This window comes from Lichenostomus cassidix, unplaced genomic scaffold (genome assembly GCF_008360975.1).
Source record: "Lichenostomus cassidix isolate B80296 unplaced genomic scaffold, HeHo_3.0 HiC_scaffold_37, whole genome shotgun sequence".
In the NCBI taxonomy this organism is placed as follows: domain Eukaryota; kingdom Metazoa; phylum Chordata; class Aves; order Passeriformes; family Meliphagidae; genus Lichenostomus; species Lichenostomus cassidix.
In genome coordinates this window covers 1,344,889-1,367,223 of record NW_028147279.1, presented here as the reverse complement: position 1 = coordinate 1,367,223, position 22,335 = coordinate 1,344,889, and the positions used below count along the sequence as shown (strand labels likewise).

General features: G+C 53.2%; 2 protein-coding genes and 2 long non-coding RNA genes across 10 annotated transcripts; 2 read left to right on the top strand and 2 right to left on the bottom strand.

The window, feature by feature from the left end:
• The first annotated feature begins 551 nt into the window (after positions 1–551).
• On the top strand, positions 552–9,923 carry LOC146423573 (synaptophysin-like protein 1). The gene is made up of 5 exons (XM_085044731.1): positions 552–668; positions 4,155–4,270; positions 5,986–6,196; positions 8,380–8,562; positions 9,696–9,923. Exons 1-5 carry the CDS (start codon positions 600–602, stop codon positions 9,807–9,809), a joined length of 693 nt encoding a protein of 230 aa, XP_084900857.1. The 5' UTR covers positions 552–599; the 3' UTR covers positions 9,810–9,923.
• An 18-nt stretch (positions 9,924–9,941) lies between these two features.
• On the bottom strand, positions 9,942–11,604 carry LOC146423572 (uncharacterized). 3 transcript variants are annotated; one of them, XR_014847509.1, is made up of 5 exons: positions 11,447–11,604; positions 11,369–11,407; positions 11,046–11,330; positions 10,230–10,734; positions 9,942–10,021 (listed from the first exon to the last, which is right to left on the bottom strand). It is a non-coding gene; the product is annotated as an uncharacterized LOC146423572 (long non-coding RNA). The 3 variants fall into 3 exon arrangements; XR_014847508.1 differs by lacking the exon at positions 11,369–11,407 and having other exon boundaries at positions 11,046–11,341; positions 11,408–11,604; XR_014847507.1 differs by lacking the exon at positions 11,369–11,407 and having other exon boundaries at positions 11,046–11,368.
• A 3,657-nt stretch (positions 11,605–15,261) lies between these two features.
• LOC146423570 (FXYD domain-containing ion transport regulator 4-like) lies at positions 15,262–20,595 on the top strand. The gene is made up of 8 exons (XM_085044738.1): positions 15,262–15,369; positions 16,334–16,389; positions 16,615–16,644; positions 17,737–17,760; positions 18,427–18,501; positions 19,806–19,836; positions 20,295–20,338; positions 20,423–20,595. The coding sequence occupies exons 2-8, from the start codon at positions 16,350–16,352 to the stop codon at positions 20,440–20,442; spliced, it is 264 nt and encodes an 87-aa protein (XP_084900864.1). The 5' UTR covers positions 15,262–15,369; positions 16,334–16,349; the 3' UTR covers positions 20,443–20,595.
• Positions 17,667–19,812, bottom strand: LOC146423571 (uncharacterized). Of its 5 annotated transcripts, XR_014847513.1 has the most exons (6): positions 19,589–19,812; positions 19,151–19,232; positions 18,753–18,836; positions 18,597–18,660; positions 18,005–18,554; positions 17,667–17,774 (listed from the first exon to the last, which is right to left on the bottom strand). It is a non-coding gene; the product is annotated as an uncharacterized LOC146423571 (long non-coding RNA). The 5 variants fall into 5 exon arrangements; XR_014847511.1 differs by having other exon boundaries at positions 18,005–18,660; XR_014847515.1 differs by lacking the exon at positions 19,589–19,812 and adding an exon at positions 19,255–19,354 and having other exon boundaries at positions 18,005–18,660; positions 19,151–19,201.
• Positions 20,596–22,335: the final 1,740 nt, after the last annotated feature.

Sequence of the window (22,335 nt, the reverse complement as noted above, 5' to 3'; positions counted from 1 at the left end):
GTTTTTTGGGTCATTTTTTGGTGTTTTTGGGGACATTTTTGGGGTTCATTTCAGACATTTTTGGTGGTTTTTGGGACATTTTGGGGACAATTTTGGTGGTTTTTGGGTCATTTTTTGGTGGTTTTTGGGTCGTTTTTGGTGGTTTTTTTGGGACATTTTGGGTCATTTTTGGGGTTATTTGGGACATTTTTGGGTCCCTTGGGGACACTTTGGGGACATTTTTATGCAAATGAGCCGAGGAGGGGGCGGGGCTTTCCTATGCAAATGAACACCAATAAAGCGTGGCGAACCCTTGAGTTATGCAAATGAGGCTCTTTTGTGGGCGGAGCGTGTGGCGATGACGTCATCATGCAAATGAGGGAGAACATTATGCAAATGAGGAACGCGGAAGCGCCGCACGGTATGCAAATGAGGAATATGCAAATGAGATATATGCAAATGAAGTGGGTGGGGATGATGGGCGTGACCGGATTTCCATATAAGGAGCGAGCCGCGCGGCGCTGGCCAATCAGCGCGCGGGATGCAAATGAGGGCGGGAAAGCGCGGCGTCGCGCGGCAGTGACGTCACTTCCGTCGCGGCGCGGTGACGTCAGTGAGCCATGGCGGCGCCGCGAGTGTCGCTCGGAGTGCTGAAGGAGCCGCTGGGGCTGAACAGAGCCCTGCAGTGGGTGAGGAGAGACTGGGAGCGACTGGTTTATACTGGGAGCGACTGGGATGGGACTGGGAGTGAACTGGGAGCGGCTGGGAGCGACTGGGAGGGGACTGGGAGGGAGCTGGGTTATACTGGGAGGGACTGGGAGGGGATTTGGGGTGTTACTGGGGAGATTGGGAGGAACTGGGAGGGACTGGTTTGTACTGGGAGTGACTGGGAGAGAACTAGGATAGACTGGGAGGGAACTGGGAGGAGATTGAGGGTGACTGGGAGGGACTGGGATTGGATTGGGAGGGACTGGGAGGGGATTTGGGGTGTTACTGGGGAGACTGGGAGGGACTGGGATAGACTGGGATAGACTGGGAAGGGTTTAGGGGGAACTGAGAGCGACTGGGAGGAACTGGGATGGAACTGGGAGGAGTTTGAGGGAGACTGGGAGCGACTGGGGGGGACTGGGATTGAACTGGGAGTGAACTGGGAGTGAATTGGGAGGGACTGGGATGGGAGTGGAGGTGACTGGGACAAACTGGGAGCGACTGGGAGGGAACTGGGAGGGAACTGGGAGAGAGTGGGAAGGAACTGGGATGGACTGGGAGGGAACTGGGATGGGAGTGGAAGCGACTGGAGCAAACTGGGAGGGACTGGGAGAGGATCTGAGGCCGAACTGGGAGCACTGGGATGGACTGGGAGGAGATTGCCGGAGACTGGGAGCAACTGGGAGGGAACTGGGATGGACTGGGAGAGGATTGGGAGGGAACTGGGAAGGAAGTAGGAGGGAACTGGGAGCGACTGGGACAAACTGGGAGGAACTGGGAGAGGATTTGGGGTGGAACTGGGAGCACTGGGAGGGACTGGGAGGGGAGTGGAAGTGACTGGGAGGGACTGGAGGGGAACTGGGATGGACTGGGAGAGGATTGGGAGGGAACTGGGAGGGACTGGGAGCGACTGGGATGGACTGGGAGTGAACTGGGAGCACTGGGAGGGACTGGGAGGGACTGAGTTATACTGGGACGGACTGGGAGGGAATTGGGACAAACTGGGAGCAGAACTGGGAGCTACTGGGAGGGAACTGGGAGGAGCTCGAGTGGGACTGGGATGAACTGGGAGTTACTGGGATGAACTGGGAGGGACTGGGAGTTACTGGGAGAGCACTGGGATGAACTGGGAGAGACCTGGGGGGTAACTGGGAGCTACTGGGAGGGACTGGGATGAACTGGGATGAACTGGGATTGAACTGGGAGTTACTGGGATGAACTGGGATTGAACTGGGATTGAACTGGGATGAACTGGGAGTTACTGGGAGTCGATGGGTTTTTTTTTCCTCCAAAATTTCCTCTTTTTCGGTGGAATTTTGATCCAAATTTTGGGGAAATTCGAAGGAATTTTGGGAGGAAATTTTTTGGGGATTTTTTTTCCTAAAGAATCCGAAAATTCTGGTGAAAATTTTGGGAATTTGGAGATTTTTTTCTGGAAAAAATTAAATTTTGGGGAATTTTAACCAAATTTTTATTGGTTTTAATGGCAATAAAATTAAGAATTTGATTTTTAAAATATTTAATTTGAATCGTTGGAATTAATTGGATTTGGATTAATTGAAGTAAAATTAAAAGTGGATTTTTGTTATTTTAATTACTTTCAGTTTTAAGGTGCAAACAAAAATTAAGATTTTAAGGATTTTAAATTATTAAAAAAAAATTTACATATTAATGGAGATTAAGATTTAATTAGATTTTAATCAACATTTTAATTTTTAATTAATTAAGATTTTATTAACTTCAACTTCAGTTGATAGAAATTTATTATGGATCCATTAAAACTTCATTTAAATAACTTTAATTTTAGTTAAAATTCAATTTTTGGGGCATTTTGGGCTCAAAAATCTCCAAATTTCCCATTTGGAGCTCATTTTGTTCTCAAAAAATCCAAATTTTCTCCCATTTTCCCAAATTTCCCAATTTTTTAGTGAATTTGGCTTCAGAAATTCCAAATTTTCTCTGATTTTTGCAGATTTTTCACCCAAAAAGCTCCAGATTTTTGTAAAATTCTTATTTTTCGGCAAATTTCAGCTTCAGAAATCCTGAATTTTCCCAAATTTTCACCAAAATTCTCCCAAAATTCCCAATTTTGGTTCTGAAAACCCCATTTTTTAGAAATTTTCCCAAAATTCCCAATTTTGCTCCCAAAACTCCCAATTTTTTTAAATTTTTCCCAAAATTCCCATTTTTCCCCCAATCTTTTTCTCTGCCAAAACTCCCAATATTTTCAAAAATTTTCCCAAAATTCCCAATTTCTCCCTGAAAACTCCGATTTTTTTAATTGCCCAAAATTCCCATTTTTCCCCCCAATTTCTCTCCCAAAACCCCAAATTTATTTTTCAAAAATTCTCCCAAAATTCCTAATTTCATTCTCAAAACCCCATTTTTTTAAAATTTCCCCAAAATTCTCAATTTTCTTGCCGAGGAAAATTTTTTTTTATTTTCCAAAAACTTTAAAAAAAATTTTTTTTTCAATTTTCCCAATTTTAAAAAGGTTTTCCCCAAAATTCCTATTTTCCCCCAATTTCCCTCCCAAAACTCCCAATTTTTTTCAAAATTTTTCCCAAATTCCCAATTTCCCTCCCAAAACCCTATTTTTAAAAAAACCAAAATTCCTAAAATTCCCAATTTCACTCCCAAAAACCCCAAATTTTTTTCCAAAATTTTCCCAAGATTCCCAATATTTTCAAAAATTTTCCCAAAAGTCTCAGTTTTGCTCCAAAAACCTCATTTTTTTTTCAAAATTTCCCCAAAACTCCCAATTTCCCTCCCAAAACTCCAACTTTTTCCGTAATTTTCCCCAAAATTCCTATTTTTTCCCCCAATTCCCCTCCAAAACCCCATTTTTAAAAATTTCCCAAAATTCCCATTTTGTCTCCAATTTCCCTCCCAAAACCCCAAATTTATTTTCTCAAAATTTCCCTAAAATTCCCAATTTCTCTCCCAAAACTCTCAATATTTTCAAAAATTTCCCCAAAATTCCCAATTTCTCTCCTAAAATCCCAAATTTTTCCTCAAATTTTCCCAAAACTCCCAGTTTTTTTCCTAATTTTTCCCAAAGTTCCTAATTTTCCCTTATTTGCCTCCTAAAACTCCCAATTTTTTTCAAAAGTTTTCCCAAAATTCCCAGTTTTCCTCCCAGTTGTTTTCCCTCCCAAAACACCATTTTTTTCCAAAAATTTTCCCAAAATTCCCAATTTTGCTCCAAAAACCCCAAATCTTTTTTTCAAAATTTCCCCAAAATTCCCAATATTTTCAAAAATTTCCCCAAAACTCCCAATTTCTCTCCCAAAACCACATTTTGTTTTTCAAAAATTTTCCCAAAACTCCAACTTTTCCCGTGATTTTCCCCAAAATTCCTATTTTCCCCCAATTTCTCTCCTAAAATCCCAAATTTTTCCTCAAATTTTCCCAAAACTCACATTTTTTCCCCTGAATTTTCCCAAAATTCCCGTTTTTTCTCCCAGTTTTTCTCCATCTTCGCCTTCGCCACCTGCGGAGGTTTCGAGGGCTCAGTGACCTTCCGGGTTACCTGTCCAGGTGAGAACACCTCGGTCAGCGCCGCCTTCGCCTATCCCTTCAGGTGAGTCCAGGTGTGTTCAGGTGTGCCCAGGTGTGTCTCAGGTGTGTCTAGGTGAATCCCAGGTGTGCTCAGGTGTGTCTCAGGTGTGCCCAGGTGTGTTCAGGTGTTCCCCAGGTGTGTCTCAGGTGTGTCTAGGTGTGTTTATGTGATAGCCGGGTGTGGCCAGGTGTGTTTGGGATGTGTCCAGGTGTGCCCAGGTGTGTTTGGGGTGTGTCCAGGTGTGCCCAGGTGTGTCTCAGCTGTGTCCAGATGTGCCCAGGTGTGCCCAGGTGTGTCTCAGGTGTGTCTCAGGTGTGTCCAGATGTGTCCCAGGTGTGCCCAGGTGTGTTTGGGATGTGTCCAGGTGTGCTTGGGATGTGCCCAGGTGTGTTTGGGGTGTGTCCAGGTGTGCCCAGGTGTGTCTCAGACGAGTTTCAGGTGTGTCCAGGTGTGCTCAGGTGTGTTTGGGCTGTGCCCAGGTGTGCCATGGTGTGTTTATGCGAATGCCAGGTGTGTCTCAGGTGTGTCTCAGATGTTCCCCAAGTGTGTCCAGGTGAGAACACCTCGGTTAGCGCCACCTTCGCTTATCCCTTCAGGTGAGTCCAGGTGTGCTCAGGTGTGTCCAGATGTGCCCAGGTGTGTCCCAGGTGTGTCCAGGTGTGTCCAGGTGTATCCAGGTGTGACTCAGGTGTGTCTCAGGTGTGTCCAGATGTGTCTCAGGTGTCCCCAGGAGTGTCCAGGTGTGTTCAGGTGTGTTTGGGATGTGTCTCAGGTGTGCCCAGGTGTGTCTGGGATGTGTCCAGGTGAATCCCACGTGTGCCCAGGTGTGTCTCAGGTGTGTCTCAGGTGTATCCAGGTGTGCTCAGGTGTGTCTCAGGTGTCTCAAGTGTGCCCAGGTGTGTTTGGGATGTCCTAGGTGTGTTTCAGGTGTGCCCAGGTGTATCCAGGTGTGCCCGGGGAGTTTGGGATGTGTCTAGGTGTGCCCAGGTGTGTCCAGGTGTGCCCAGGTGTGCTCAGGTGTGTCTGAGATGCCCCAGGTGACCCCAGGTGTGTCTCAGGTGTGCCCAGGTGTGTCTCAGGTGTGCCCAGGTGAGAACACCTCGGTCAGCGCTGCCTTTGCGTATCCCTTCAGGTGAGTCCTGGGGGGCTTGAGATGTGCTCAGGTGTGCCCAGGTGTGTTCAGGTGTGTCTCAGGTGTGTCCAGGTGAGTTTGGGATGTGCCCAGGTGTGTCTCAGGTGACCCCTGGGTGTGCCTAGATGTGTCTCAGGTGTGCCCAGGTGTGTCTCAGCTGTGCCCAGATGTGTTTATGTGAATGCCAGGTGTGCCCAGGTGTTCCCTAGGTATGTCTCAGGTGTGCCCAGGTGTGTCTCAGGTGTTCCCCAAGTGTGCCCAGTTGTGTCCAGGTGTGTCCACATTTGCCCAGGTGTGTCTCAGGTGTGCCCAGGTGTGTCCAGGTGTGCTTGGGGTGTGCCCAGGTGTGTCCAGGTGGCTCTCAGGTCTGCCCAGGTGTGTCCCAAGTGTGCTCAGGTGTGTCCAGGTGTGTCTGAGGTGCCCCCAGCTGACGCCCCAGGTGTGATCTCAGGTGTGCCCAGGTGACCCCCAGGTGTGTCTAGGTGTGTCCAGGTGTGTCTGAGATGCCCCAGGTGTGTTCCAGGTATGTCTTGGTGACCCCAGATGTGCCCAGCTGACCCCCAGCTGACCCCAGGTAAGCCCACCTGTCTCTCTCCCCCCCCAGGCTGAACCAGGCCGTTTTCCAGCCCTCGCTGACTCACCTGTGCAATCACACCTGGCCCAAGGACGTTCACCTGGTCGGCGATTTCGCCTCCTCGGCCAGGTTCTTTGTGGGCGTGGCTGTCAGCTGCTTCCTGTACAGCCTGGCCGCCCTGGGCGGCTACCTGGGCTACCTGCACCTGTACAGGTGCGCCGGATCGCGCCTGCCCCTCATGGTGAGTGATGTTGGGTGGGGTTTACCCGCTCAGGTGGGGTTTGACCACCTGGACAGGTGAGGTTTGACCATGCAGGTGTGTCCAGGTGTGCCCAGGTGGGGTCAGGGTGGTTCCCTGGGCGGCTACCTGGGCTACCTGCACCTGTACAGGTGCGCTGCCTCCCGGCTGCTCGTCATGGTGAGTGACATCGGGGGGGAGTTACCTGGGCAGGTGTGTCCAGGTGAGCTCAGGTGTGCTCAGGTGGGGTTTGACCACATGGGCAGGTAGGATTTGATTGCACAGGTGTGCTCAGGTGTGCTCAGGTGGGGTTTGACCATCCAGGTGTGTCCAGTTGAGCTCAGGTGTGTTCAGGTGTGCTCAGGTGAGGTTTGAGATCTTGGTCAGGTGGGATTTACCTGTTTAGATGTGCCCAGGTGTGCTCAGGTGGGCTCTGAGAGTTTGGTCAGGTGGGATTTACCTGCTCAGGTGTGCTCAGGTGAGCTCAGGTGTGCTCAGGTGAGGTTTGCCCACCCGGACTGATAGGTTTGACCATCCAGGTGTGTCCAGGTGGGGTTTGACGATCTAGACAGGTGAAGTTGGATCATCCAGGTGTGTCCAGGTGGGGTCTGAGAACTTGGACGGGTGGGATTTTTCTGTCCAGGTGAACTCAGGTGTGCTCAGGTGGTGTTTGACCATCCAGGTGTGTCCAGGTGTGTCCAGACAGGTGTGACTCACCTGGATAGGTGTGGGCAGGTAGGGTTTTATTTGACAGGCGAGCTCAGGTGTGCCCAGGTGTGCTCAGGTGTGATTTACCCGCCCAGGTGAGCTCAGGTGGGGTTTGACCATCCAGGTGTGCCCAGGTGTGTTCAGGTGTGCTCAGGTGGGGTTTGAGATCTTGGTCAGGTGGGATTTACCTGCACAGGTGAGCTCAGGTGTATCCAGGTGTGTCCAGGTGTGGCCTGAGAACTCAACCAGGTGTGTTCAGGTGGAGTCTGAGAGTTTGGACAGGTGGGAATTACCTGTTCAGGTGAGCTCAGGTGTGCTCAGGTGAGGTTTGACCACCTGGACAGGTGGGGTTTGGCCATCCAGGTGTGTTCAGGTGTGATTTACCTGCTCAGGTGTGCTCAGGTGGGGTTTGACCATGTGGACAGGTGGGGTTTGGCTATCCAGGTGTGTCCAGGTGAGCTCAGGTGTGCTCAGGTGGGATTTGAGAGTTTGGTCAGGTGTGATTTACCTGCCCAGGTGAGCTCAGGTGTGCTCAGAGCAAATTTTTGGGTCATATTCAAGATTTTTTTGTGTTTTGCTCAAATTTTTGGGATTTTCGGGTGAAATTTTAGGGTTTTCGGTCGAATTTTGAAATTTCCTGATGGAAATTTTTGGGGTTTTTAGGGAGAGTTTTCAGGTTTTGGGTAGAATTTTAAGATCCTCGAGGAAAATTTTGGGAATTTCTGTGGAATTTTTGGGGTTTTTTTGGGGAGAATTTTGGGGGTTTGGTGTTTAACCCTTTCCGCTCCTTCTCTCTCTCTGCTGCCCCGGAAGGACCCGCGGTAAGTCCCGCCCACTTTTGGGGAGGCCACGCCCCCCAAAAGTCCCATTTTTCAAAAAAAATTTCCATTTTTCTCAATTTTTTCACCGTTTCCCCCCATTTTTTCCACCTTTTCCTCCAATTTTTTCACATTTTTCCCCGTTTTTCCCCATTTTTTACACCTTTTCTCCCCATTTTTTCCCCTTTTCTCCCCATTTTTCCCCATTTTTTCCCCATTTCTCCCCATTTTTTCCCATTTTCTCACCATTTCTCCCCAAACTCTTCTCCCCTCTCCCCAGGACCTGCTGGCCTCGGGGCTGCTGGCCACTTGACCTCTGTCCCTCCCCCATTTTTTCCCCATTTCTCCCCATTTTTTCCCCATTTCTCCCCATTCTTTCACTATTTTTCCCCATTTTTTCCCATTTTCTCACCATTTCTCCCCAAACTCTTCTCCCCCCACCAGGACCTGCTGGCCTCGGGGCTGCTGGCCACTTGACCTCTGTCCCTCCCCCATTTTTTCCCCTTTTCTCCCCATTTTTTCCCCATTTTTTCCCCATTTTTTCCCCATTTTTTCCCCATTTTCTCCCCATTTTTAAGCCATTTTTCCCCTATTTTCTCCCCATTTTTTCCCATTTTCTCACATTTTCTCCCCAAACTCTTCTCCTGTCTCCCCCCCCAGGACCTGCTGGCCTCGGGGCTGCTGGCCGCTCTCTGGCTGGTCGCCTCCTCGGCCTGGGCTCAAGCCCTCGGACACGTCCGAGCCGCCGTGGCCGCGCCCCTCCCCCACTGCCCCGCCCCCCCGGCCAACGTCAGCTGTGTCCAGTCGGGAGTGACCAGCATGGGCAGCCTGGGGGCGTCCGTGGTGAGGGGGAGGGGCTGGGGGGTGGGGGAGGGGAAATCAGGGTGGGGGAGGGGATTTGAGTGAGGGGAGGAGTTTCAGGGTGGGGGAGGGGCCAGAGGAGAGTAGAACAGGGAAACTGAGGCAGGGGTGGGGAGGAGGGGATTTGAGAGGATTTGAGGGGTGGGGGAGGGGATTTGGGGAATTGGGGGCTGGGGAGGATTTGGGGGAGAGGGGAGGATTGGAGAGAGATTTGGGGTGGGGGAGGGGATTTGAGAGGGATTTGCAGGTGGGGGGAGGGGATTGGAGGGGTGGGGAGGGGATTTGAGTGAGGGGAGGGATTTGGGGTGTGGGGGAGGGGATTGGAGGGAAAAATTGGGGTGGGGAAGATTTGAGAGGGATTTGGGTGTGGGGAGGGGATTTGGGGCTGGGAGGGGATTTGGGGTGGGGGAGGGAATTTGAAGGGGAAATTTGGGGGTGGGGGAGGGGATTTGGGGAGGGGGAGAAGGATTTCAGGAGAGGGGAGGAGTTTTAGGGGTGGGGAGGGGATTGGGGTGGGGAGAGGATTGGAGGGGAGAAAGGGTGGGGGAGGGAAATAAGGTGGGGGAGGATTTGGGGTGTGGGGGAGGGGATTTGAGAGGGATTTGGGGGTGGGGGAGGGGTGTTGGGGTGGGGGAGGGGATTTCAGGAGAGGGGAGGGATTTGGGGGATTTGGGGAGGGAGTTTCAGGGGTAGGGAGGGGATTTCAGGGAAATCAGGGTGGGGGAGGGGCCAGAGGGAGGGAATTAGAGCAGGGAAACTGAGGCAGGGGTGGGGGAGGATTTGGGGGAGAGGAGGGGATTGGAGAGGTGGGGAGGGGATTTGGGGAGGGCTAGGAGGAGTGGGGGAGGGGTGGGAAACCGAGGCAGGGATGGGATGGGGGAGGGGCTTGGGGGGTGGGGGAGGGGATTTGAGTTGGTTGGGGAAACTGAGGCAGGGCTGGGGGAGGGGATTTGGGAAATTTGGGGTGTGAATTGGGGTGGGGGAGGGGCCTGGAGTTGGGAATTTCAGGAGCACGGAGCACAGGGGGGTGGGCGTGGCCTCAGGGGTGGTGGGCGTGGCCTCAGGGGTGGTGGGCGTGGCCTCTGACCCCTCCCCCTCCCCTCCCCTCCCCCCAGGCGTTCGGGTTCCTCAACCTGCTGCTCTGGGCCGGCGGCTCCTGGTTCGTCTACAAGGAAACCCCGCTGCACCGCCCGGCCACGCCCCCCGACCCCGCCCCCAACCCCATGTGACCACGCCCCCGACCGGGGGGGTCACTTCCGGCCCGAGTTTCGGGGGGTCGGGGGAGGGGCCGGGCGGCGGGGGAGGGGCTTTGGTCATCGGGGGAGCTCCGGAGGGGTGGGGGAGGGGCTGGGGGTGGGGGGAGGGGCTGGGGTGGGCTTGACCTCGATGACCATTGGTTGGGTTGGGGTTGACCTTTGGGTGACCTTGACCTTGGGTTGACCTTGGGTTGGGTTGGTCTTGAGCATTGATTGGTTGACCTCAATGACCATTGGTTGGTGTCTTGGGTTGACCTTTGGGTGACCTTGACCTCAGCTGACCTTGGATTGGGTTGACCTTGGGGTCATCTTGACCGTTGGTTGGTTGACACTGAGCTCACTGACCATTGGTTGGATTTGGGTTGACCTCAGTTGACCATCGGTTGGGTTGACCTTGGGTTGGTCTTGACCATTGTTTGGTTGACCTTGACCTCGATGACCATTGCTTGGTCTTGCATTGACCTTTGAATGACCTTGACCTCACTTGACCTTGGGTTGGTGTTCAGTATTGGTTGACCTTGACCTCACTGACCATTGGTCAGTCTTGGGTTGCCCATGGGTTGAGTTGACCATCGGTTGGGTTGGTCTGGACTTTGGTTGACCATTAGTTGCTCTTGAGCTGACCAGTGATAGAGATGACAGTTGGGTTGGTCTTCAGCTGAATGACCATTGGTTGAGATGACCACTGGATTTGTCTTGACCTGAAGCACCATTGATGGAGATGACCATTGGGTTGATTTTGACTTGAATGACCTTTGATGGAGATGACCATTGGGTTGGTCATGACTTGAATGACCTTTGATGGAGATGACCATTGGGTTGGTCATGACTTGGGTTGGCCACTGGGTTGGTCTTGACCATTAACGGAGATGACCATTGAATTGGTCTTGGCTTTGACCTTCAACAGTTTGGTCTTGACTTGAGTTGACCATTGGGTTCGCTGGGATTTGCTGACCATTGGTTGGGTTCACCTCGGGTTGGGTTAGGTTGACCTCGGGTTGAGTTAGGTGACCTTGGCTGACCTTGGCTTGATTTGGGTTGACCTTGGCTGACCTTGAGTTGGGTTGACCTTGAGCTAGGTTGACCTTTGGCTGACCTTGAGTTGGGTTGACCTTTCCTTGACCTTTGCTTAACCTTGAGTTGACCTTTGGGTGACCTCCATTGACCTTGGCTTGAGTTCGGTTGACCTTTCATTGACCTTTGGTTAACCTTGATTTGGTTGGTCTTGAGTTGACCTTTGCTTGACCTCCATTGACCTTGGCTTGAGCTGGGTTGACCTTTGGCTGACCTTGGGTTGGGTTGACCTTTGCTGGACCTTTGCTTGACCCTGAGTAGGGTTGACCTTTGCTTGACCTTTGCTTCACCTTTGGCTGGGTTGACCCTTGGATGACCTTTGCTTGACCTTCACTTGACCTTGGGATGGGTTGGCCTTGAGTTAGGTTGACCTTTGCTTGACCTTTGGCTGGGTTGACCCTTGGATGACCTTTGCTTGACCTTTGTGTGACCTTTGGCTGGGGTGACCCTTGGGTGACCTTTGCTTGACCTTTGGATGGGTTGACCCTTGGATTGACCTTTGTGTGATCTTTGGCTGGGTTGACCCTTGGGCTGACCTTCGTGTGACCTTTCCTTGACCTTCGCTTGACCCCGCTTGGGCTCTCAGCCCTCTTGGCCCCACCCCCCTCCTCCCATTGGCTCCTCCCCGTGGTGGGCGTGGCCAAACACTCCTGGCTCCTCCCCCTCCCCCCGCAAGTGCCTCAATAAACGGAATTCTGGGAAAAATGACCCAAAATGGCCGCGGGAACGCGGGGGGAGGGGTCAGCCCCGCCCCTCCCCCACCCCGGAGTGACCCCCCGCCCCTCCCCCACCCCAGGGGACCCTCGGGGACACTCGGGATGGACCTGCGGCCGACTTTGCTCCGAATTTATTGGTTCTCGCCCCAAATCTGTCACCGCCCGCCGGTGGCCCTGCGGGGACCTCGGTGGCCTTGAGGTGACCCAGGGGTCACTGTGGTGGCCATGATGTGACCATGGTGGCCATGATGTCACCATGGAGTCCAAGATGTGACCGTGGTGGCCATGATGTGACTATGGTCGCCCAGATGTCACTTTGGTGGCCCAGATGTGACCGTGGTGGCCCAGATGTGACCATGGAGTCCAAGATGTGACCGTGGTGGCCATGATGTCACCGTGGTGGCACAGGTGTCACTATGGTGGCCATGATGTCACCATGGTGGCCAATATGTGACTGTGGTGGCCAATATGTAACTGTGATGGCCCAGATGTGACCATGGTGGCCGTGATGTCACTGTGGTGGCCCAGATGTGAACACAGGGGTCATGATGTCACCATGGTGGCCCAGATGTTATCATGGTGGCCCAAATATCACTGTGGTGGCCCAGATGTGACTGTGGTGGCCCACGTGTGACCATGGTGGCCAAGATGTGACCATGGTGGCCATGATGTCATGGTGGTGGCCCAGATATGTGGTGTGTTGGTGGTGTGTGGTGGGGGTGGGGTGGTGTTTGGTGGTATGTCACTGTGGTGGCCATGATGTCACCGTGGTGGCCAGTATGTGACTGTGGTGGTGTGTGTGGTGGGTGTGTGGTGTGTTGTGGTGGGTGTGGTGTGGTGTGTTTGGTGGGTGTGTTGGTGGGTGTTGGTGGGTGTTTGGTGGTGGGGTGTGTTGGGTGTGTGGTGGTGGGTGTTTGGTGGGTGTGTGGGTGTGTGTTGGGGTGTGGTGGTGGTGTGTGTGGTGGTGTGTTTTTGGTGTGTGTGGGGTTGTGTTTGGTGGTGTGTTTTGGTGGTGTGTGTGGTGGTGTGTTTGGTGGCCAATACGTGACTATGGTGGCCCAGATGTGACCATGGTGGCTAAGATGTCACCGTGGTGGCCCAGAAGTGGCCCAAGTGCCATCACCATGTCCCTTGTCCCACCCCACACTGGGCCAACTCTGTGTCCCCCAATGTCCCCTACAATGTCCCCAAGGTGTCCCCAATGTCCCTAATTCCTATCCATGGTGTCCTGCAGCCACCCCAGGAAGCGACACACCCTGGTGTGACCCCATGGTGTCACTGTCCCTGTGTCCACATGATGTCCCAATGTCCCTGTGATGTCCCAATGTCCCCAAGGTGTCCCTAATGTCCCCACGATGTCCCCAATGTCCCTAATTCCTGTCCACACTGTCCTGCAGCCAGCCCAGGAAGTGACACACCCTGGTGTGACCCCATGGTGACCTGGCAGAGCACTCATGTCACCCCACTGTGTCCCTGTCCCCAGTGTCCCCATGGTCCCACAATGTCCCCACAATGTCCCCACGATGTCCCCAGTGTCCCTAGTTGGTGTCCATGGTGTCCTGCAGCCAGCCCAGGAAGCGACACACCCTGGTGTGACCCCCTGGTGTCACTGTCCCTGTGTCCCCATGATGTCCCAATGTCCCTGTGATGTCCCCAAGGTGTCCCTAATTCCTGTCCATGCTGTCCTGCAGCCAGCCCAGGAAGCGACACACCCTGGGGTGACACCTGAGTGTCCCCTGTGTGTCACCAGAGTGTCCCCAACGTCACCAGTGTCCCCAAAGTGTCACCTGCGTGCCACCAAACTGCCCCCAAAGTGTCACCTGAGTGCCACCTGTGCTGTTGTTCACCATTTCTATCATTTTCACATTTATATTCAAAAACCTGTACGTTTTCGGCAAGCAAAGAGACGAACATCCGCTGGTTCTACGTAACGCAATTCCCTCCGTTAATTAGTTAATTAATTAATTAATTAAGTTTGGGGTTCGCAGTGACACTGGAGGCTCCAGGGGGCACCTGGAGGTCAGGGATTTGGGGCATTTGGGGCTGGGGGCGACAGCGGAGCTCTGCGCGGCGCGGGGCATGATGGGAGTTGTAGGCGCGGGTATGATAGGGTTAATATAGCCGCGGAGCATCATGGGAGTTGTAGGCGCCGCTGCAATGGCTCTCTGCGCGGCGCGGTGCATCACGGGAGATGAAGTCCCGGCTCTACGGGTGCCGCGGGGCATGACGGGAGTTGCACTCTGATTTTTTTTTTTTTCTGAATTTATTCTGAATTTATTCTGAATTTATGAAATTTTATCTGAATTTATTCTGAATTTATTCTGAATTTATTCGATTTTTTTCAGAATTTTTTTCAGAATTTTTCTGAATTTATCAGAATTTTTCTGAATTTCTTCAGAATTTATTCTGAATTTTTTCAGAATTTTTCTGAATTTATCAGAATTTTTCTGGATTTATTCAGAATTTATTCAGAATTTTTTCAGAATTTTTCTGAATTTTTTCTGAATTTATTCAGAATTTTTTCAGAATTTTTTGGAATTTATTCAGAATTTATTTGGAATTTTTTTCAGAATTTTTCAGAATTTATTCCGGATTTTTTCTGAATTTATTCAGAATTTATTCAGAATTTATTCAGAATTTATTCAGAATGTTTTTCAGAATTTTTCTGAATTTATTAGAATTTGTCTGAATTTACTCAGAATTTATTCAGAATTTTTTCAGAATTTGTCTGAATTTTTCTGAATTTATTCAGAATTTATTCAGATTTTTTTTCAGAATTTTTTGGAATTTATCAGAATTTGTCTGAATTTCTTCAAATTTTCTTCAGAATTTTTTCAAAATTTATTCCGAATTTAACTGAATTTATTCAGAATTTATTCAGAATTTTTCTGAGTTTAGTCTGAATTTATTTGGAATTTATCTGAATTTTTAAAGAAATTACGATAGGCCTCTATGGGGCCGCGGAGCATGATGGGAGTTGTAGGCAAACAGCGCAAAAATGGCGGCGGCTCCAGACCCCGCCCCCTGGCGCTGATTGGCTGCGGCGGTGACTGGCGGGAGGCTCAGCCAATGGGAGGCGGCGAAGGCAGAAACGGCTTTTTCAACTACTCCAGTTCATCCCAGTACAGCCCAGTCCCTCCCAGTTCATCCCAGTACAGCCCAGTTCATCCCAGTTAAGCCCAGTCCCTCCCAGTTCATCCCAGTACAGCCCAGTTCAACCCAGTGCCTCCCAGTACAGCCCCAGTGCCTTCCAGTGCCTCCCAGTACAGCCCAGTTCATCCCAGTTCATCCCAGTACAGCCCCAGTGCCCCTCCAGTTCCTCCCAGTCCTTCCCAGTACAGCCCAGTTAATCCCAGTTCATCCCAGTACAGCCCCAGTGTCCTCCCACAGCATCCCCAGTGTCCCCAGTATGTCCCAGTCCATCCCAGTCTCACTCCCAGTATGTCCCAGTCCATCCCAGGCTCACTCCCAGTATGTCCCAGTCCATCCCAGTCCTCCCAGTATCCCCCCAGCATTCCCAGTCTGTCCCAGTATCATTCCCAGTATCCCCAGTTTGTCCCAGTTTCACTCCCAGTCCATCCCAGTATCCCCAGTTTGTCCCAGTCCCTCCCAGACCAGACCTCGGCTCTGGCCACGCCCCTTTCCCTGTGACCCCGCCCCTTCCCTTTAGGCCACGCCCACTTCCTCAGCCCCTCCCCTCCCAGTTCCTTCCCCATTTCCAGTTCCCCGTGGCTGCTGGGAAGGTGAGTGGGGCCCCCAGTTTATCCCAGTTCATCCCAGTTAGCCCCCAGTTAGCCCCCAGTCCCTCCCAGTTCATCCCAGTTCATCCCAGTAATCCCTCACTCCCTCCCAGTTCATCCCAGTCAGCCCCCAGTCCCTCCCAGTAATGCTCCAGGTCCCTCCCAGTTATTCCCAGTTACCCCCCAGTCCCTCCCAGTTCATCCCAGTAATGCTCCAGGTCCATCCCAGTTCATCCCAGTTACCCCCTAGTCCATCCCAGTAACCACCCAGTGCCTCCCAGCCACACCCCAGTAAATCCCAGTTCATCCCAGTTATCTCCCAGTAAATCCCAGTCCCTCCCAGTCCATCCCAGTAACCCCCCAGTAAATCCCAGTTCATCCCAGTTACCCCCCAGTTCCTCCCCGTTACTCCCAGTCCCCCCCAGTTAGCCCAGTTTGCCCAGTCCCACCCTGCTCAGGAATCCCAGTGACTCACTTGTTCCCCAGTCCCTCCCAGTTCCGCCCAGTTTGTCTCAGTCCCCTCCCAGTTCCCTCCCAGTTCCCTCCCAGTTCCCTCCCAGTTCCCTCCCAGTCCCTCCCAGTTCCGCCCAGTTTGTCTCAGTCCCTCCCAGTTCCTTCCCAGTTCCCTCCCAGTCCCTCCCAGTCCCTCCCAGTTCCCCCCAATCCCTTCCCAGTCTGTCCCAGTCGGTCCCAGTCCATCCCAGTCCCTCTCAATCCCTCCCAGTATATCCCAGTTCTCTCCCAGTTCCCTCTCAGTGCCTCCCAGTGCCTCCCAGTTCCCTCCAGTTTATCCCAGTCCCGCCCTGCTCAGGAATCCCAGTGACTCATTCGCTCCCCCAGTCCCTCCCAGTTCCGCCCAGTTTGTCCCAGTCCCCTCCCAGTCCCTCTCAATCCCCTCCCAGTCCATCCCAGTTCCCTCCCAGTCCATCCCAGTTTGCCCAGTGACTCCCCCTCCCCTCCCCCGCAGGGTCAAAGGTCACGGAATGGAGCGGGAAAGCCTCGGGATGCTGGTGATACTGGGAGGTACTGGGAGAGACTGGGAGGGACTGGGAGGGACTGGGAGGGACTGGGAGGGAACTGGGATTAACTGGGAAGGGACTAGGAGGGGAACTGGGATGGACTGGGAGGCAAACTGGGATTAACTGGGAGTTACTGGTTGTAACTGGGCTGATTTCGGGGGGAACTGGGAGGAACTGGGCCCAGTGCTCCCCCAAACTGGTTTAACTGGTGTCCCCTCCCCCCTCCCAGTTCTGTCCCTGGCCAGAGGAGATCCCCCGGGTGAGTAACTGGTTATACTGGGATGGACTGGGAATGAACTGGGATGGACTGGGAATGAACTGGGAATGAACTGGGATGGACTGGGAATGGACTGGGATGGACTGGGAGGGACTGGGAGGGACTGGGAGGGACTGGAATGGACTGGGAATGGACGGGGAGGGACTGGGATGAACTGGGAATGGACTGGGAGGGACTGGGATGGACTGGGATGGACTGGGAGGGACTGGGAGGGACTGGGATGGAACTGAGGGATACTGGGATGAACTGGGATGAACTGGGATGGACTGGGATGGACTGGGAATGAACTGGGAACAACTGGGATCAAACTGGGAGTAAACTGGGAAGAACTGGGATCAAACTGGGGTGAACTGGGAACAACTGGGAGCAACTGGGATGAACTGGGAGGAACTGGGAGGAACTGGGATGAACTGGGAGAGGGGAGGGGCCATACTGGGAATGGACTGGGCCATACTGGTTTATACTGGGAGGGATCCATACTGGTTTTACTGGTATAAGGGGTTCAGACCGGTTTACACTGGTCCATACTGGTTTATACTGGGAGAGATGATCCATACTGGTTTGTACTGGGGTTTATTGGTTCATACTGGTTTATACTGGTTTGTAGTGGTTCACACTGGTTTATACTGGTGCATACTGGTTTACATTGGTTTATACTGGGAGGGAGTGCCTATACTGGTCCATACTGGTTTGTACTGGTCCATAGTGGTTCATACTGGATTATACTGGTTTATACTGGTTCATACTGGTTTACATTAGTTTATACCGGGAGGGAGTGTCCATACTGGTCCATACTGGTTTATATTGGTTTATACTGGGAGGGAGTGTCCATACTGGTCCATACTGGTCCATACTGGTTTATACTGGGAGGGGATCTATACTGGTCCATACTGGTCTATATTGATTCATACTGGTCCATACTGGTTTATACTGGTCCGTACCAATCCATACTGGTTTAAACTGGTCTATACTGGTCCATAGTGGCTTATATTTATCCATACTGGTCCATACTGGTCCATACTGGTCCATACTGGTCCATACTGGTCCCTCTGACCTCTTGCCTTCCCCCTCCAGATGCCACCAATCCCTTCGAGTATGGTGAGTGTGGGGAACTGGGAGGAACTGGGATGAACTGGGAGGGACTGGGAGTGAACTGGGATGGACTGGGAGGGACTGGGAGTGAACTGGGAGGGACTGGGAGTGAACTGGGAGGGACTGGGAGGGAACTGGGAGTGAACTGGGATGGACTGGGAGTGAACTGGGAGGGACTGGGAGTGAACTGGGATGGACTGGAATGGACTGGGAGTGAACTGGGATGGACTGGGAGTGAACTGGGAGGGACTGGGAGGGAACTGGGAGTGAACTGGGAGGGACTGGGAGGGACTGGAATGGACTGGGAGGAACTGGTCTGGACTGGGACAGACTGGGATATACTGGTCTGGACTGGGACATACTGGTTTGAACTGGTGTGGACTGGTTTGAACTGGGATATCCTGGGAGCTGAACTGGGCTATACTGGGCTATACTGGTGTGAACTGGTTTGAACTGGGATAATTGGCATATACTGGTCTATACTGGTGTGAACTGGGATATACTGGGCTATACTGGTCTGTACTGGTGTGAATTGGGATATACTGGGCTATACTGGTCTGTACTGGTGTGAACTGGGATATCCTGGGCTATACTGGTCTGTACTGGTGTGAACTGGGATATCCTGGGCTATACTGGTCTGTACTGGTGTGAACTGGTCTGTCCCTGTCCCAGACTGGCGTCACCTGCGCGTTGGTGGCCTCGTGGTGGCAGCAGTGCTGAGCGTGGTGGGGATCCTCGTGCTCTTCAGTGAGTGTCACCTGAGTGTCCCCAAAGTGTCACCTGTGTCCCCAAAGTGTCACCTGAGTGTCCCCAAAGTGTGCCCAAAGTGTCCCCAGTGTCACCTGTGTGTCCCCAAAGTGTCACCTCAGCATGCTGGGGATCCTCGTGCTCTTCAGTGAGTGTCACCTGTGTGTCCCCAAAGTGTCACCTGTGTCCCCAAAGTGTCACCTGTGTCCCCAAAGTGTCCCCAAGTGTCAACTGAGTGTCACCTGTGTCACCTGAGTGTCACTTGTGTGTCCCCAAAGTGTCACCTGTGTCACCTCAGTGTGCTGGGGATCCTCGTGCTCTTCAGTGAGTGTCACCTGAGTGTCCCCAGAGTGTCACCTCAGTGTCACCTGTGTCCCCAGAGTGTCACCTGTGTGTTACCTGGATTTCACCTGTGTCCCCAGAGTGTCACCTCAGTGTCACCTGTGTCCCCAGAGTGTCACCTGAGTGTCACCTGAGTGTCCCCAAAGTGTCCCCAGTGTCACCTCAGTGTGCTTGGGGTCCTTGTGCTCTTCAGTGAGTGTCACCTGGGTCACCTGAGTGTCACCTGTGTGTCACCTGTGTCCCCAGAGTGTCACCTCAGTGTCACCTCAGTGTCACCTGTGTCCCCAAAGTGTCACCTCAGTGTCACCTGTGTCCCCAGAGTGTCACCTCAGTGTCACCTGTGTCACCTCAGTGTCACCTCAGTGTCACCTGTGTCCCCAAAGTGTCACCTCAGTGTCACCTGAGTGTCACCTGTGTGTCCCCAAAGTGTCCCCAGTGTCACCTCAGTGTGCTTGGGGTCCTCATGCTCTTCAGCGAGTGTCACCTGGGTCACCTGAGTGTCACCTCAGTGTCACCTGTGTCCCCAGAGTGTCACCTGTGTGTTACCTGGGTGTCACCTGTGTCCCCAAAGTGTCACCTCAGTGTCACCTCAGTGTCACCTGAGTGTCACCTGTGTGTCCCCAGTGTCACCTCAGTGTGCTTGGGGTCCTCATGCTCTTCAGCGAGTGTCATCTGTGTCCCCAAAGTGTCACCTGAGTGTCCCCAAAGTGTCACCTGTGTCCCCAGAGTGTCACCTCAGTGTCACCTGTGTCCCCAAAGTGTCACCTCAGTGTCACCTGGGTGTCCCCAAAGTGCCACCTGTAGGTCCCCAAAGTGTCATTTGAGCTCCCAAAGTGTCACCTGTGTCACCAGAGTGTCACCCGAGTCTCCCCAAAATGTCACCTCAGTGTCCCCACAGTGTCCCCTGGGGATGTCCTGGTGTCACCCCTGTGTCCCCAATGTCACCTTTGTTGTCCCCTCAGGTGGGAAGTGCAAGTGCCGCAGCAAGGCCAGGTGAGACCCTGGGGACATTTGGGGACATTTGGGACATTTGGGGACATTGGGGGATTTGGGGACATTTGGGACATTGGGGATATTTGGGACATTTGGGGACATTTGGGGACATTGGGGGATTTGGGGACATTTGGGACATTGGGGATATTTGGGACATTTGGGGACATTTGGGGACATTGGGGGACATTGGAGATTTGGGGACATTGGGGACATTAAGGACATTTGGAAACATTCGGGACATTTGGGGACATTTGGGGATTTGGGGACATTTGGGGACATTGGAGGACATTTGGGGACATTTGGGGACATCGGGGATTTGGGGACATTGGGGACATAAAGGACATTGGAGGTCATTAGGCGATTAGGGGACATTTGGGGACATTTGGACACATTGGGGGATTTGGGGACATTTGGGGACACTTGGGCACACTGAGGTGTCACCTCTCCCCTCCCCCCAGCCGCCACCGCCCTCCCCCGGAGATGTCACCTCTGGCTGGCTCAGGTGAGTGTCACCTCCCCCCCCTGGGGACAGCTGGGGACACTGAGGGGACATTGCCACCCCTGACTCCTCCCCCTCTCTCCGCAGGCGCCGCCACCTCCTGCTGAGCTGTCCCCAGGTGTCCCCAGGTGTCCCCAGGTGTCCCCAAGAGGTGACAGCGGGGGGGGGGGAGGGGCTGGGTTGATTTTGGGGCCAAACCACCCGGAATTGTCCCCAGAATGTCCCCAAATTGTCCCCAATTTAATAAAAAATGGTTAAAAAAAGGGAGTTTTTTGGTCATTTGTGTCTTTGGGGTGGTGGTGGCACTGGGAGGGACATTGGGGACATTGGGGACATTGGGGACATTGGGGACATTGGGTCAGTGGTGGCCTTGAGGACATCAGGGCAAAGGTGGCCTTGGGGACAATGGGTCAGTGATGGTGGCCTTGGGGACATTGGGGCAATGGTGGCACCAGGCAGGGACATTGCGTCACTGGTGGCTTTGGGGACATCAGGACAGGGGTGGCACCGTGAGGGGACAATGGGTGACATTGGAGGATGGTGGCCTTGGGGACATTGGGGCAATGGTGACCTTGGGGACATTGGGGCAATGGTGGCACCATGAGGGGACAATGGGTGACACTGGAGGATGGTGGCCTTGGGGACATTGGGGCAATGGTGGCAGAGGAGACATGTCCCCATGAGGGGACATTGGGTGACACTGGGGCAATGGTGGCCTTGGGGACATTGGGGCAATGGTGACACCATGAGGAGACACAAAGCCAAGGGTGACATTGGTGTGACAGCGGCCTTGGGGACATTGGGGCAATGGTGACACCAGGAAGTCACATGAAGCCAAAGGTGACATTAGAGTGACGGTGGCCTTGGGGACATTGGGTCAATGACGGTGGCCTTGGGGACATTGAGGTGATGATGGCTTCAGGAGGTGACAAGGAGACACTGGGTGACAGTGGCCTTGGGGACGTCAGGACGAGGGTGGCACCAGGAGGGGACATCGCGTCACTGGTGGCCTTGGGGACATCGAGGCAAAGGTGACAGCAGGAGGTGACGCAAAGCCAAGAGTGACACTGGATGATGGTGGCCTTGGGGACACTGGGGCAATGGTGGTGGCACCATGAGGGGACAATGGGTGACATTGGAATGATGGTGGCCTTGGGGACATCAGGGCGATGGTGGCACCGGGAGGGGACATCAGGTGATGGTGGCTTTGGGGACACCAGGCCCATGGTGGCTTTGGGGACATCGTGTGACGGTGGCTTTGGGGACACCATCAGCCACACCAGGCCCATGGTGGCTTTGGGGACATCGGGTGACGGTGGCCCCAGGTCCCTGCTGATGTCCCCACGTCCCTCCAACTCCACGAGGCTGCGGTGGCACTGCTGTCCCCTCATGTCCCCCTGGTGTCCCCTCATGTCCCCTGCTGTCCCCTCATGTCCCCCTGCTGTCCCCTCATGTCCCCCTGGTGTCCCCTCATGTCCCCTGCTGTCCCCTCACGTCCCCATGTCCACACCACCGTGGTGGCCACTGTCCCCATGTCACTCAAGCCACCAGCAGGTGTCACCCAATGTTCTCTCAGGCTCCACAGTGCCATGGTGGCCAATGTCCCCAGCTGTCCCCAGCTGTCCCCTCATGTCCCAATGTCCACAGTGACGTGGCAGTAGATCTGAAGCCACCAGGAGGTGGTGGTGACCACTGTCCACTCATGTCCCCACAATGTCCCCTCACGTCTCGATGTCCACAATGCCACGGTGGCCAAGGTCCCCAGATGTCCCCAGCTGTCCTCTCATGTCCTGATGCCCACAGTGATGTGGTGGCCAATGTCCCCAGATGTCCCTAGCTGCCACCACAATGTCCCCTCATGTCCCGATGTCCATGGTGACATGGCAGTAGATCTGGGGCCACCAGGAGGTGTTGGTGACCAATGTCCCCTCATGTCCCCAGATGTCCACAGTGACACAATGACCAATGTCCCGTCATGTCCCAGTGTCCACAATGCCATG